The sequence below is a fragment of the Bidens hawaiensis genome, unplaced genomic scaffold (genome assembly GCF_021521415.1).
Source record: "Bidens hawaiensis isolate Kalapana, Puna unplaced genomic scaffold, B.hawaiensis_p1.1 tig00047447_1, whole genome shotgun sequence".
Taxonomy (NCBI): Eukaryota; Viridiplantae; Streptophyta; class Magnoliopsida; order Asterales; family Asteraceae; genus Bidens; species Bidens hawaiensis.
Window position 1 is genome coordinate 30,983 of NW_027498474.1, and position 17,518 is coordinate 48,500.

The 17,518-nt window shown below is 31.2% G+C and overlaps 1 protein-coding gene across 1 annotated transcript; it reads right to left on the reverse strand.

Annotated features, from left to right (window-relative positions):
- Positions 1–275: 275 nt before the first annotated feature.
- On the reverse strand, positions 276–1,203 carry LOC143596988 (lipid phosphate phosphatase epsilon 2, chloroplastic-like). The gene is made up of 3 exons (XM_077075619.1): positions 1,018–1,203; positions 515–920; positions 276–451 (listed from the first exon to the last, which is right to left on the reverse strand). The coding sequence occupies exons 1-3, from the start codon at positions 1,201–1,203 to the stop codon at positions 276–278; spliced, it is 768 nt and encodes a 255-aa protein (XP_076931734.1).
- Positions 1,204–17,518: the final 16,315 nt, after the last annotated feature.

Below are 17,518 nucleotides of genomic sequence, written 5' to 3' on the forward strand. Positions count from 1 at the left end.
TCATAACAAATTTAAATATGAATTTATTGGAAAAGAAGTTGCATCTAATGTAAGTATTATCTATTTATCTTGACGTATAGAAGCACAGGGACGACAAGCTTTTAATTTATAATGAGCAAAGTATACAATATGTACTTTAGGTACATATGAACTACATAGTACATTCTTTTTCAGATCTGTCATTAGACATATCTTAGGTCATTAGCGCTCACAATTAGCCCGTAAGCGCGTATCATATTATTCCTATATCTACATACATCAACGACCATCTTTCCTCAAGGCCAAAACACGTCGCGCCAAGAACAAGAGCATATCAACTCTTCGCAGGAGCAAAACCATAAGAAGGAAAAAATGGACCCTACCACCAAACCCGCCACAACTTGGCTAGTCGTGTGATAACGTAGCCTAACACGAAGCCATGACTGCATAAAAGAGCAACACAACATCAGAAAACATCAATAATAATGCCATAGATAAAGCGCTTAGGAAATATGTAATTATGTTATATGTATACAATTAGACGTACAAAGTATGCACCAATCGCGATAATAGCAACAATAAGCAAGGCCGAAAATCCATTTAATCCTAGCCATCCAATAACTGTAATCAAGAATCAAGATCAAAGTTAGCAACTTTATAATTAAGAACCAAATAATAACACTAATGTGTAGTTGAAAGGGGTAAAGTTGATTACTTGAAAGAATAAAGAAAATTGCAGCAAATGATATTGATTGGGCATGTGTAGATGGCATTCCAGGGCCAGAACACACTTCAGAAACAGGTCGCTCTTGGTTTAAAATCTGCTTCAAAGTGAACGATAATAGCGTGTTCAAAACCGAACCCACGAAAGCAGAAAGTGCTAGATCATGTTGTCTTAATAGAATTACTCCGTAATATGTTACGGCAACGCACCATATGCTCTGAAAACAATATTAAGAAACCGAATTAACTAATGTCAAGTTCAGGTCAGCTCAAATGCTCAATTTCATACATGACATAATTAAGTTTTGATGTTACACAAAACGGATTGAACGCAACAGGAACACTAACCGAACGATTAAGAACAATGTGGAGCATGCAAGATGTGTGACGATTTGACTCTCGATCACTATTGACCAAAACTTCGTGTTCGAAAGCATTAACCACAGTATCACTACATTTATCACCATCCACCATGGGACTCTGACTTGGCTTGTGAACCATCGTCTTCTTTGGCTGCGGGTGCGAAAATAGAAACCAGGTTTGTGGTTTTTGAGACGAGAGGTCAAAAAATGAAGGCGAGTTTTGGGAATGCTGGATAAATACAAAGAGGAAGATTGCTTTGTATTTATAAACAACCCAAAAAGGAAAACATTCCTCTGGTAGTATGTAATTTAGAAAGAAAATAAATAGACTGTACATTCAATTGAAAAATGGATATTTGATTCTTGGTAATCATTATTGATCATGATCCAATAAATTTTAAAAAATAATTTGATAAATCATTATTTTATACAGTTATCAATTATATATTATTTATTATATTATATTTGAAGTTATAAATTATAATACTAAGAGCATTCCCATTCAATTTTCCATCTCCATCTCTATAATTACACTAAAAACACTATTTTATCTCTCTCATTTTCAATTAAATAATACTTTTTCATATTTTGGGCATGTTTGGGATTGAGTTTGAAAAATGCTTATTGGCTTATTAGCTTTTATAAAAAGCCATTTTGAAAAGCGTGGATTTGAGGCTTTTGGAAAATGTTTTTAAATACTTTCAAAAAGCTAAAATAGGAAAGGATTTTTGTGTTGCCAAACACATTTTAATTTATTAGCTTTTTTAAAACACCAATAAGCTAATAAGCATTTTTCAAACTCAATCCCAAACATGCTCTTTTATCATTACATTTTCTCTCATTCATTCACAATCACTTTTAAAAACATTAAAAAATTATAGAGATGAACAGTGCATTTCTCCAAATTTAACCATGAACAGTAACATTTTCTCTCTCTTTATCTCACAACCATTTTTAACCATCTTTAAAAAATGAAGAACCCCCTTACATATTTTAAAGAATCCATTGGGAATGCTCTAAGACTAGAAAACACTACTTTATTCTTTAGGTTGAATTAATTAAGGCGCTGCAAACGTCTCATGATTATTTTACAATTTATCACTGGTTTTAAATAGGACTGTTCAAAGGGTATGACCCGACCCTTTTACCTAAGACCCAACCCTGATTCTTTACCCTTTTAGAAAGAAAAATAGACCCAAGACCATACCCTCTAAATAATAAAAGGGTTGGATATAAATAAGGGTTTTAAGACTCCAACGTCTCATTTTCAGTATCTACTAGTTGCATATTTTATACATGGTTTTAATATATGAATCTTTGAACTATACTTTCATTTAATAACTTATAAAATCTAACTTTGAAAGTTTATCAACCATTTGAACCAATGCAAATAATATTTACATTCACAAATTACATTTAGAGAAAAGCTCAGTTTTTCCCATAAATCTGTTTTCAATCAATAGTATGACCCTTTATTTTTATTTCCATAAGTAGTTGGGAAATTTTGAATGAATCATATATGAAATACAAACCTCTCCTAAATTTCAAATGAATCGCGAATGTGATGTATATCTAGAAACTAGTAAACGGGTCATAAGGGTCGGACCCTTGAAACCCTTTTACCCTTTAAGGTGAAGTTTAAATACCCTTTACCCGATCCATATTATATACCCTAGTCTAATTAAGGGTTTTGTGAGTCGGGTAATCAGGTTTCAATGATTCGACCCTTATCTTATTCATCCCTAGTTTTAAATATCATAAATTTCTAAATAACAAAACATTATTTAATTCTTTTAAGGGTTAAATTAACATCATGATTCCTCTGGGTACAAAGAGGAGACGAGCATCATTGGAATGGTGGGTGACAGTGGTGTAAATTTAATTTTATTAATTTTCTATCGTAGAATGTTTATTTTTCTTGTTCTGTAGTGAACTTTCCTTTCTTTGTATGTTTTGAGTTAGCTTGCTTCTTGAGAGCAGTTCTTTTTTTTTTAATATATAGTATTTTTTTTAAATATTATTCTTTAAGGTTGAATTAATTGTAAGATGAACCTTTATTTTTCTTTATAATAGCAATACTAAGATGAGTCTTTAAAATACCAAGAGAATGAATGATCTTAAGTTCAAAGTTTTCAGATGACCGAAATTTGTTGTTAAAAAAATAATAAAATAAAGCGAGATGCCATGAATTTATTTATTAGTTTATTTACTTATATCATTGATACTAACGTGTAAAGTGAAGATAATATTCAAACTTTAACCTAATCCATTTATTTAGCCAAAGAGCCGGTGGTTGTAAGGGAAAAACTTGGTGTTTCATGTGATTGAGGTTCGATTCTAGCCTCCGTCATTTAGTTTTCGGAGGCATAGGGTGATGATCAGAGACTAGGCAAGTATGTAGCATTCACTAGTTGGATCCTTGAACAGAACCGGTTTTATCACCGGACTGTCATGCTTTCGGGCGAGTGTTCACATGCGTTGTCGTTAGGTGAGGGTTTTTCCTGGATCGAAAGACGAGTGTATCCCAATGTGATGAATTTAGCCAGTGACTTATTTGAAGGATTCGTTGGCCGTTCAAAAAAAATGATCCCCCTTTTCATGATTTTTTTTTATATATTTGGATCTTGTCGGACGTCTAGACCTTGACGACTCTACGGCACATGCCTCCTACGCTTCCTCATATAAGTTTTTGAAATCGTCATACATCGATTCCTCAAGGATCATTATGGATAAATCTATTAATGACGTCGCCGTGGAAGGTGTGGCAAACGGGGTTTTGTTATCTACCAGACCTCATGGTTTGTGTAAAATGTAAGTAAATGATATAAAAGTAGAAATTGAAAGTTTTCAAAAGAATTAAAGATGCACTAAAAAATGAAAGAAAACTGTTGTATTTGGTTTGTGGTTCTTGAAAGGTAAAAATATATAGCTGTCTGAAATTTAAAATATAGTTTTCACAGATGGTGTCACAAGAGCCGTTTGACAAGAACGTCTTGTGTTACATATCCCATAAAAGCGAGTATTGGAGATGTTACTTTTTTTCTAATGACAAATTTCTTTTAATTCTTCTAAACTAAACTAACGTTTGATAAATTATTGCCAAAGATCCCTCACCTCAAAACATGGGATAATTTATATCTGGGCAACGATTACTATAGTCCTATGACAGCAGCTTATATTCAAAAATTTAAAAAATTATGCCCCTTTTCACTCACTACTCACACACGGTTCTCTATGTTTGGGTTCATAATATCCAAATGCATGAAAGATCTATGCATAAACTATAAACAAGCAAATTGCTTTTAATAATATTTAAAAATCATGTTATTAACTATATTTTATTAACTGCCATAATAGAGTATCTTTAGCTTAAAATGATTAACATGCAATTATTAATTATTAATAGTATAGATTACGTATTATATGGTACGCGTTGTATTGGGATGAAAGAGCTGTTATATTTCATTATTTTGCATTTTCATATCTTATGGGTTGTTTGTGTGTATATACATAATACATGTGTCTTGTGTGTGAGGGAGAAAAGATTCATATAAAAGGTGAGAACTATGAAGAGTAAAGGAAACTATATCCACGGACAAAAACAGAACTAGTTGTCATTATTGATTTTTTTTATTTGGTTAAATCTAGTCTTTTTAAAAACATGCCATTATACATATTCTTCTCTTAAATTTAATCATAGTACTTAATAATCTTTTAAAGTATCATTTTTAGTTTGAAGGTGTGTCCACGATGACATCTCCACCCAACAACGGTGCATTTAACTCAAACACACTTATGCCCATGTAACCATGTTACATGTAAGTCATACAAAAATGTGTCTAGCCTATGTGCATGCTACTAGATTTTTCTCTACTGTAGGTACCTAACCAACACATATATTTATACCAATTTTATATCCCATTTTCATATTCTAAAGTTTTTTAAAACCCTAGATTTTTCAAAACCAAATGGATTCATCATCAACAACTTTAGTTTTTTTATCGTCATCGAACGAAGACAAAGCTACTTTGTCTAGCGCTACTAACCAAACCGAGACAAGAATTAGTCTTTTTTTTTCTTTTTCAAAATTTGCATCCATGCATGATTTCACCACCTATGATGAGCATATTTCAAAAATCGACATACACAACCTCGGCGGCAGCAAGTTTTGTATTATTGTAGTAAATTTAGTAGTTTTTTTATTAATGAACTTCTCATAAAAAATTAATTAGTTCGCATTTATTTTTATTTTACTCTAAACAAACTTTACGAATGGGTCAGGGATGAAATGAAACACGAGTGACTTGAATTATTTGGGGGGGGGGGGGGGGGGGCACTTTCGTTTTTCACTTTTGTTGAATACTTAAGTAGCCTATCCAACAAGCTTGAGATATTACAAAATTTCTTTCATGTCTTAACTCGTAACCTCCTAGCTTCACACTTTTGAAGCGAAATTCGTTTGTACTAGAAGTATGGATAAGATCGGTACTGAAAATCCCAATCCTGAAAATCACAAATTTTTAAAATCACAAATTTTTGGTACCGGTATCGAAATCTTCGGTTCGGTACCGGTACCGATATTGAAGGTAAAAAATTCTGGAAATACCGGTACCGTTACCGAAACTTAAAACTTTGGTACCGATTCGATACCGATTTCGATAACAGTATCAATCGGTACCAGTATCAAATTTGAACTAGAAATGACCCGTAGATACGGCGGAGATGTTATGATAACTCTAGTTTCATATAGAATTTGAACATATTTAGCCGTTGATCATACTTAATCAATGAATTAGTCAATGTTAATTGAAGATTTTGTGAGTTATTTTGTGTTTTAACTTTTAAGGGTTTAACAAGAGATAACTGTCATTTCCGTTCATGTGGTTTGCTCTTTTTGTTATTTCCGTCAAAAAAAAGTTTTTTAGTCATTTCTGTCTTCGTGGTTTTATTTTCTTGTCATTTCAGTCTAAATCACTAACCCTATTAGTTTTAGCCTGTTAAGTTAGTTTGAAATGACAAAATACCCTTTTAATTAAATGGAGTCAACTCTCATTTTCGTCCATAGGGTTTGCTCACATTTGTTATATCCGTCCAAAATAAACTTATTTTTGGCCATTTTCGTTCTCATGGTTTCTAAAAGGTGTAATTTCCATTCACTTTACTTACACTGTTAGCTCTTGTCAATTAAGGTAGTGTAATTTGAAAAGAGTGCCCTTACTAACACCATTTTAATAAATTTGACAAGATAATGAAAATTTTAATAAATTATAATTTATTAGAATGGTGTTAGTAAGGGCACTCTTGTCAAATTACACTATCTTAATTGACAAAGGCTAACAGTGTTAGTAAAGTGGATAGAAATACAACGTTTAGAAACCATGAGAACGGAATTGACTAAAAATAAGTTAATTTGGACTGATATAGCAAAAATGAGCAAACCACATGGACGAAAATGACAGTTTACTCTATTTAATTAAAATGGTCTTTTTGTCATTTCATACTAACTTAATAGTCTAAAACTAACGGAGTTACTAAGTTGTACTGAAATGCAAGAAAATGAAACCACGAAAACTAAAATGACTAAAAAAAATTTTTAGACGGAAATAAGAAAAAGAGCAAACCACATGAATGAAAATGATAGCTCTCCCAAAACAAAATTTATTGTTTTTGAAACACACAAGTAGAATCCCTACTCTCTCTCTCTATACATATATATATATATATATATATAATCATTCAGTAAGTTTCCTTCCCAAATTAAAATAAAGAAGGTGATAAAAGAGTATAAAGTCATAGCCAAGCAAGTCATAGGTCAAGTTTTTGTTCGCTCATTAATTCATAACTCATAAGCATACTTAGCATGTGCAATCTTATATTAACGGTAACCTATGTGACTATGCAAAATGGTAAATAATTCGGATCAAATGATTATGACTGATTTTGTTTTCTAATTTGAGTTTCGCGACAAAATAAATACAATTGCGGGCATTACTATGATATGTGTGTGACGAGTGACAAATTACATTTCCTAGATCATATAAAGAGACACACATGATAAATGACATATATACGTTATGTTAATGTTTATGAATTTAACAAGTTTGTGTGAACATTACATATGTAGATAGTATAAATAGACATGGAAGATAATTACATGCATACATTGACTTATTATTTATAGTTCATATACATGAGTGGGAACATGGTAATGAAAATCGATTACTAAAACAAAACAAATAGAAAGAACATAGTAGACAAGAACATGAGCCTAAAAAAATAATATTAGATGAATATGGTTAACAATTAAACCCAGGATATCCGGATTGAATGAACTATCAATAAAATCATATGGCTTTTCAGAGACAAACGGCCATTGAAGTTGTTAACACACTATATGATATCTTTAATTTGATTCACGCAAAAAAAAAAGAAAAAAAAAAGATGTTCATAATAAGGGTGGATGGTATGGACTATGAAGATCGGGAAGGTGTGGAAAAGTTGACCCCGTATGGAAATATGCATACCGAGCACCATAAGTTGTAAAATTTGGATAAATATGCCTAGGTTAAGTAAGCATTTTAGACAATTGTATTGGATAAAAGAAAACCATAATACTTAAAACGATTTTCATAATAAGTTAAAAGTACTAACAAAATATATAAGTTTTGGTTAGAGAGTGGGGTAGGGCACGTGTGTGGGTGTGACTTGTGAGGGGTTGGTTGGTGGTGTTTGGTTGGGGGAGAACGAATGAAGTACGAAGCTTCATATGAGCTTCCACGGAATGGACGAATTATTGTTATATCCGGGAAGATTTTGATGAGGTTTATTTGCAAGTTATTATTAATATTATGCTTGAATTATAAAATCAAAATAGTAATAATAAGATCGAGTTAATGAATGATTAACTTTATGGAGTGAGTATATATATATTAATATATAATATTATAAAGGACAGAATTTGTGTACTTTAATTTGAGAGATCCATTCATGCAATAGTAGTTGTATGCATGGTCCTTTTGCGATTTTTAAGGGTTGTGTCTCATGAAGTGTAGTTACCGTCTTCGTGATACTATACTTCGTGGTTGTATGTTTCGCAAATCTTGTGTTTAGTTGTATTTATTTCCTTAAAAAATTGTTTTCTTAAAAAATAATGGTCCAGCTAGGGAGGATTATTTTATATATTATTGTCCATAATCATTGATAATAATATATAAAGCAAATCTTTATCACGACGTGAGACGAAGTGGTGTTTTAAGTTGTATTTTATTTAATCCAATTCCAGTAGAAGATTTTCTCACTATTATCATCACAAGATAATATTCCATGAATTAAATTAACTTCAAATCTGTTATAAGGACCACATATCTTAAAGGGCATACTTAACAATCTTAGTTTGTGAAACGGAAGTGATATTATCTACCAAGCTAATTTATTCTTCAAACATTTGGCCAGTCTGATTCTCCAACCACCAAGCATGAGCATCCTTGTGCCGTTGTGCGTTGCCTCACATTCGCATCAACAACTTGATATATTGGCTACAATTTAGCTTATTGGCTAAATGGACACTCATTATAATGTTAATCCCAACATGCAACGATCATTCATCATTTTGATCGTTTCGTTCTAAATGCTCCACTTGGACATGTCCATTTCTCACTCATGTGATCATTTCGTATGTCGTTGCAACGCAACTATTTTTATTTACGTCTCGATATAATTTTTTTTTAACCGAGTTGCAAGTAGTAGTAATGTACAAGTAATTGAAACATAAGCGTACAAGTCATCAAAGCCTTCATATTTAGATATTTTTTATTTTTCTTTTTTATAAATTAAAGTTATTTACCCTTTTTGTTTTTCTAATAATATAATTTTATGAGTTTTAAAATTTATTGGAATATATTGTAGTGATGTGCTTGTTTTTTAAATAAGTCGACCCAACAGTGATGTATGAAACAACTGTACGTTCCCTAAAAGTCTAAAACCCATTCTCTTTTCCTCCACGTGGCTGAATCAAGCAAAAATATATTGTAATAGTTGCGTGGCCAAGTGTGTGTTTGGGATTGCTTATTTAAGAGAAAAATGACTTTTTATTAATTTATGAATATTTTAAAAGAAGTTTTGAAAAAAATGTTGGGATTGGGTTATGTGTTGGTGAAATCCAAAATGACTAAAAAGAACACTCTTTTTTAAAAGGAGTGTAATGGGTTGAGGGTTAGAGGGGTGTAATAGGTAAATCAAACCTATTAAGTTAATAAGTTACAAATTCCTAACTTTTCAAAACCCCTTTATTTTGTCTTCTCCATAAGTTAAAATCCGTAAGACCTTCCGCATCAGGGTCATTCATAGCTTATGTGGAGGAGATTTGTATGAAGGATGAAAAAGACAAGTGTTGTGGAGGTTGAGGTGGAGGTCATCCATCCTTGAAGATCCTTTATCATGGATGATGAAAGATGGTGGTTTGTGAATCCTCCATATTGATGATTTGGAAATTACGAGGTTGTTTGTGGGAAGAATGAATATGTTATTGTTGTAGGTAAAAATGTTTTTGGAAAAAACGAATGAAAAGTTGATGTGGCACGCTGACTAAGCTGTTTGTAGAGAAAATTACTCTGAACTGATGCGGACAGTCTAAGGCCTTATGGTTTCAAACACATTATTAACTTTTCAAAAAGTTTATAAGTTATAAAATAAGGAATCCCAAACACCCCCTGAATCAAGCAAGCATATATTGTAATAGTTGCTTCATGTATTGTAGTACATGAGCTCCGAAGGCTGTGAATTTTCTGAGCATGGTTCAACAGGTAATACATGATACCTTTTCGGCCCCTACGTCCCAAAGTTTCGTTTTTAGTAGGATTGACTTTGCTATTCAAAAGGGATTGCGGCGCAACTTGTTGTCCGTTTGCCTGTCACTTTATTGTAATTGTTTTGAATTTAATGAAAGAGAAATGTATTAATAAAAAAATGTATTATACAAAATTGAACACTAAAAGTATGAGGAGAAAGAATTTAACAAATTACGTAAGTTGCTACATGTATTATATAGTACCTTTTGATCCCATATATTACACAGGTTTTGTTAAATGATAAAAAATGAGGTTTGCTATTTGAAATAAATGAACAAAATTAAAGGTAAAAAATATATGAAATATATCGTACAAACAATAAGAAGTCTGAAATCTCAAATTTCGTTTTCTGAGCAGGGTTCAACAGGTAATACATGATACCTTTTCGGCCCCTACGTCCCAAAGTTTCGTTTTTAGTAGGATTGACTTTGCTATTCAAAAGGGATTGCGGCGCAACTTGTTGTCCGTTTGCCTGTCACTTTATTGTAATTGTTTTGAATTTAATGAAAGAGAAATGTATTAATAAAAAAATGTATTATACAAAATTGAACACTAAAAGTATGAGGAGAAAGAATTTAACAAATTACGTAAGTTGCTACATGTATTATATAGTACCTTTTGATCCCATATATTACACAGGTTTTGTTAAATGATAAAAAATGAGGTTTGCTATTTGAAATAAATGAACAAAATTAAAGGTAAAAAATATATGAAATATATCGTACAAACAATAAGAAGTCTGAAATCTCAAATTTATAAATTTGATAAAATCTTTTTATATACAACACTTGTTGTTTTATCACAAGTATTAAAATCGTCACCCAATATAAACAAATTTAGACCATGTTTACTGATACCCTGAATAATGCAACATATAATGTTCATGAGAGAAAGTTGGATATCAAAGTAACAAAACAACATTAGAAAAATATTTTTCTTTATTATTTTCTACTTGTTTTTCATATTTCTACTTGTTTGATCTTCAACTAATATTTTATTTTCAATTTTGTGACTATTTTATAACCCAATTGTTAAAACTGTTTTGACCCATGACCATTGAAAACAAGTACTCAAAAAATATACCATTATATTAAAAAAAAATCATGAATTGCTGATAATTGTGATAACAATAAATAAAAACAAACTTATTCTAGCAAAATGTCCTATTTTACATATTTAAATGAACTATCACACTCTCCTAGTATTCATTAAAACAAATAATCGAATCATATAAATATAAAATTATTAGTATAATTCTAATCATTAAATTAATCAATTGGGCATACCTTTAATAAGACTATATGGTATGGATCTTATTTTGATTCTCACTTCATAGCGACACGTTAGCGCCAATCATACCAGCGCCAATCATACCCTACTTTATTTCATTTTCTTCTACACAATATCATGGAAATGAACACGAATTTACCAATTCTTCACTTTTCAAATAAAATAATAATATTTATATTACTAATAAAATAATAATATTTATAGTACAAAAATTAATTTAATAAAACTAAAATTAGAAATTAATTAAAAATAAATCACATTTATTAGTTAAAAACAATGTCTTTCATAACCGGAGTTTTAGTGGTTACTGGTTGGAACTAATAGATTAAACTTAAAGGTTAATCACATTTATTAGAATTTAACTGATTAAACTTAAAAGTTATTTTGAAACACTCACCCAAAATAAATAAATAATTAATAGGCCCATTCTTTAAATCATACCGATTTTCTTTTGATAAACCCATTAAAAGCCTAACTCGAAAAGAAAAATTAGTTTTAATCATCATCCCCGTCATATACGCAGCCATCATTTCCATACATGTTCATCTGAAAAAAAATAAAAACCTAAATTATACCCTGCTCGTTTCTATATTCTTCTTCCTCTATTATTTTTCTAAAAAATTCACGGATGAATAATTGTGTAAGACTGTAAGGAAGGATCCTAGCGGCATTTTGGGCGGTGAATTTTCCACATAATCCTCGTCGTTAGGCGACACCAGCTAGCCCGGGGCAGTGTTTGCTGCCGGCACCGGTCGCCAGTTCAGCTCCTTAGCGACAATCTGACATCCATACCTAATAGCCTAAGACTTGAACCTTTATCAATGACTAACTTATTAATCACAATTTACAATAATCAATTTGCACAAACTTGTAGGTGGTGGACAAATGACAAACCGTTTTATCACCTATTAAGTTTTGATGTAGTGGTAATAATTTGGGTTTCTTAATGGAGACCCAAGTTCAATTCTCATTTATAACACCTTGGGGGACATGGGTGACTCAATACAGGAAGACAGGGATTTTTGGGATCTCCAGTTCGATCCTGAGGGCATCCGGGTTTTACCACCAGTGGGTCTTCAGGCGGGTGGGTTTTCCCCGGAACTGAAGATAACTTGGAGGCGCTTAAAGACTCGTACAGTTGGGTTGGGCCAGCTGGCAGTGGCCTTTAGCCATTGGGTCATCCCGTACGTAGTACCTAAGTATTCTATATTTGTTGGTTGTTCAGAAAAAAAAAAAGAAAAAAAGAAAGAAAGAAAACAGCATTCCCAACATATTTCCCATCCATATATCTATATTTACACTAAAAATTACTATATTTCTATATTCTGTTCAATTAAATAATATTTATTATATCTTTATCATTACAGTTTTCTCTCTCTCCTACTCCCAACAAATCCAACAAATATTAAAAAATAAATGATGGCAATCAATATTCCCCCCAAATTTGCTGAAAAAACACTAGTTTTTCTCTATACTTTACTCACAACCATTTAAAACCTCATCCTATAATTTGCAAAACTCACTTACAAAAATTTAGAGGTCCTCTCGTGAATGCTCTTATACGCAGATTTTAACAAAAATAAGAAAATCTTTATATTTGTAACATTTCAGATTTTTCCAAATCCGTAGTCGTTTACGTTTGAACCAACCGAAACATTTTAGACCTTTATTATTATTGAAAATCAAGTGTTTATAAGTAATTAAGTTTCTAATATTCACTTTAAGCCCTTCATACTTTAAGTGATGTTCATTTCTTGTTTTATGCGTAAAAAGTTCAATATTTAACCAATTCTCAAACCACAAGGACCAAAACTGCCAAATTATGAAACTCCCTCTCATTTAGGCCGGAGCACCACGTGGTGGGGTGGCCTAGGCCCACCACACGGCGTCTTGGAGGTGCTGTACAGATTTCATGCTTCGATCTTCTTTCCTAGTTCGTTTTTTGCTCGAAATCGCTTATTTTTGGACATAATCGAGTGAATTAAGCTCCAAGAAATTCCCCAAAACCTAGATACATGTCCATATTCATTACTTATTGTCCATGAATGAGTTTTATAGATTATTTCGTTGATTCTCTCATTAAAACCGTATTTACTTGCTTAAACGAGTAATATGTCCACAAATGGTCCGTTTTTGTAATCTCTATATAAACACATCATAATTCCCTACCACAAACCTTTACACTAAACCCTAAGAGCCTTCTCAGCCGTCACCTACCTCTGTTAATCCCCAAACCCTTTGTTTTTTGTTTATTCGTTGAAGATACAAGTTTGTTCGTTTGACTTTGCATGTATAGGGACATTTGACTCATCGTATCTGTTGATTCTTTCACTTTTAGGGTAAGTTGTAAACATAGGAATCATTCATATATATTCCCTAGTCAATAATCTTCAAGAAATTTCGGTGGTTGAAGGGTGTTGACTGGTCAAATCGTTTAAAACTCGTTAAAGGGCAAAATAGTCAACAAGTTTGACTTTACGTTTTCTCATACTTCTGGTCGGATCAACGTTCGGTTCAGAAGACTTTTATTCTCGTAACTTAATTTTAAGGCTATTGACCAAAACCCGACTTCCAAATCGCTGCTCGGATTCTGGTCAGTACCAGCTCGCTTAAATCTCAAAACAAACATAACTTGAATTCTAAACATTCGTTTGGGTTGATTCCAGCGGCAACGAGTTCTTTTTATTTAATTACCATATCCTAAAATCTCAGATTCTGAATTGTTTATATCGTTTGACGTGTAGTGGGCGACTCACTTATTTGTTAGCTCGCTTATTCGTATTTATATTCGTTTGATGTTAATCTAAGGTGAGTTTGATCATTCCCCTTTTTATACACTGTTTTCAAAACGGTTTGGGGACGTATGCATACTTACTCATATTTTCTATCATATATATATACACAAACTCGCAAACATAATCATTGTTTGTGTATCAATTAAATGCTATTTGCTAATTGCTATTTGCTTATGTGTCTATTCTATCACTGTCGGAGAGGTCCAACATATCCCCTTGTATAGGGTTCTCATTAGTATGATCATACGATCGTCTTAGTAACCGGAGCCCGATTCGCTTGGCGAAGGTAAAACGACAACTTTAGTCATCGTAATCAATGTCCGATTCGCTTAGCAACGATTCATTGGCACACTAGCAAGTCTTGGGTTAGTCTTTGGTTGTGTTTATGGTTGATATATGTTTTTTATGATTTGATTGATTACTATCACATGTGTTTGTTTGTGTATTTAATATTTATCATTTATTATTTATTATATAACTATTTGTTGTGTCAAAACTGGTGATCATCTTACTCAACATGTGTTGTTGACAAACTCCATTTTTTACGCATATGCAGGATGCTTTATATTGAAGAATGAAGTTGGACACTTAGACAAGACCTTAAGATATAAACAAGATAATCATTATTTGAGCTTACATTCATGTATTTAAATTGTATGTTATATTTGGATATTATGTGTATTTTTTTAATAAAATAATTAATTAGATATTGTCACCTTTTATATATGATAGTATCTTCGAGCTGTGAGCAATTGGATCACGCCTCGACAATTCCCCCTTAGGTTGGGGTGTGACAATCTTCTAGCTGAACTTGTCAGAAACGTAATATTTCTCAATAGGTGACTAATGCAACCCTTTTCGACTCAATCAATTGCTATTTTGAAATAACCAATTTTTGACTTAATCACAATTAATATTTTATTAGATTTGATTGTTTTTTCTATTTGGTTAATAAATGGGTTATTGTCTCAAAAGCAAAAATGGGTTTAGACGGGCCTCTAGACAAATAGGTTAGAGCATGTTTGAAATTGAGTTTGAAAAATGTTTATTGACTTTTTCAAAAAGTCATTTTGAAAAGTCAGAATTTCGGGTTTTGAAAAACTGCTTTTTAACTCTTTCAAAAAGCTAAAATAAAAAAGATTTTTGTGATTGCCAAACATATTTTAACTTATTAGCGTTTTGAAAACAGAAATAGCCAGTAAGCATTTTTCAAACTCAATATCAAACATGCTCTTAAATTGGGTTAAACGAGTTAGTTTTCCAAAAAGATAAATGGATTTAAAAGATGCATTTGACCTTTTAGGTTGTAAGCTATTATTGAGTTATAAATTTTATAGGTATTTTTTTTTTGTTAAAAAAGACTTTACATATAAATATAAAACACTAAAAAAATTCAAAATTTTTTGAGCCCAAAAACCGGGCCTGTGTTGTGGCACACCTAAAACATGGGCTGGCCTGGTCTTGATCCTTTTCGAAGTGCTATAATTTATAGAAGTTAATACTTTACAAATAGCAACCAAGTTTTGAAATTGTTTCAATCATGCCACTCATAAAATATTTTGTTTTAATCAGGTCACTAAAGTTTTCTTTTTGTTCCAGTCTTAGATATTTTACCTGTATAGCAGGCGATCTAGGTTTTTATTTTATTTTTAAATAGTTTGACATTGCATAGTTTTTTTAAAAAAACTGAGAAAATAAGTTTTAAATTATGAAAATTGCCAAAAAAAATTGCAAAAAATTACAATATAATCAATATTTTCCTCTTTTTTTTTGTGTATCGAAGCAATTAATAATTCTACTATAAAATATTTTAATATCACTTAACTATCTTTTAAAATTTTCTAAAAAATGATGGTTTCTTATAAAAAAACCGTAACTTAAAATATTCTACCTTTTTTTACCATTTTTTGCAATTTAAAAATTATTTTTCTCAATATCTACTAATTTTTTAAATTTTTAAAAATTAAAAAAATATTTTCAATGCCAAACTTTTTAAAAATTAAAAAAAAACTGGATAACCTATTATCCAAGTATAATATCTAAGATTGGAACAAAAATGAAACTTTAGTGACCTTATTAGAACAAAATATTTTATAGGTGATCTAATTGGAACAATTTCAAAACTTGGTTATAAATTTATAGGGTCAAGTTATTTTACAAAGGTAGACAAAAATGAGAAGGATTTATAGACAAAAAAAAAAATAAAAATAAAAATAAACTCTTCAAAAAAATTTTTTTAATAAAATATCATAACTCAAAATATAATAAAAAAACAAAAAAAGTAAAAACACAAAAATTTTTCCACCGTGTTCCTCGTTCTTAAAACACACACACACAATGTTGAGGGAAAAGATCATTGTGTCTTTTTCTTTATCATTGTGTTTTGTGTTTATTTTCGTCATTAATGGTGTCTTTTTTCATTGACATTGTATCTTTTTTTTTCTTGATATTGTGTTATATTACTCAACAGTATGTTTTATTTTATTCGGTATTGTGCTATATTTTGCGATTTATTATGTCTTTTTTTAGTTATAGTTGTGTCTTTTATTCATTTTCGTCATTGTGTGTTTTGTCTCTGCATTATGTCTTTTCAGCAAGAATAACAAGGGAAACATTTTTGTTTTTTTTAATTTTTTCGTTTTTAATTTATATTTTGAGTTATGATTGTTTTTATTAATGTTTTGAAATTTTTTGTATGACTTTTTATATGGTCACAAATCATTCTCACACTTTTCATTTTTGTCTCCCTTTATATTTTAGCCTTTCCCTAAATTATAATCCCTTTATAGAACTCATCAACTTGTTTACAATTAAGTAATAAAGTAAAACTTAAAACTTTTTTGATTGGCCTTTAGATCTATAATTGCCACTGAAGTTAGAAATTTGTAATCTGTGATTTTAACGATATTTATATCTTTGAAACTAAATGAATTTAATTATTAAAGATAGGGGCTGACAAAACTTTAGATTCATAGGTTTGATTTGGGCTCACATAAAGGGAGGGTGGGGTTGGAACTTGGATCGTCCATTTGGTATTTTGGTTCGCAAATTGAGATGATATTAGGGTTGTTTATGAGAATTATTAAAAATTCTTGGGTTTAAAAAATTAAACTTTTGAATGGGCATAAAATTGGTTATGGCATGGGCTATGAAAAAAAAATGAGATTAAATTAATTGAGTAATTAGATTCTGTTGTTTTTTTCATTAATGACATGAACATGCGCACACAAGCCTACTCACACATAGTTTTAAAAATTTCAGGCCTCTTCGGGCAGTGACGGATTTAGAATTTTTTTTTATCTGGTTCGCTATTTTAAGATGCTCTAAATATATAAGAACGCGTATAAAAAAATTGGGTCGGGTTGACAATTCGGATTGGTTTAACGGTTCGGGTCAAGTAAATGCTCCACTACGGTTCGAAAAACACCTGGTTCGCTAAAAAAGTCGCTATTAAATGCTCCACTACGGTTCGAAAAACACCTGGTTCGCTTGACCCGGTACTCAATTAAATAAATCCGTCCCT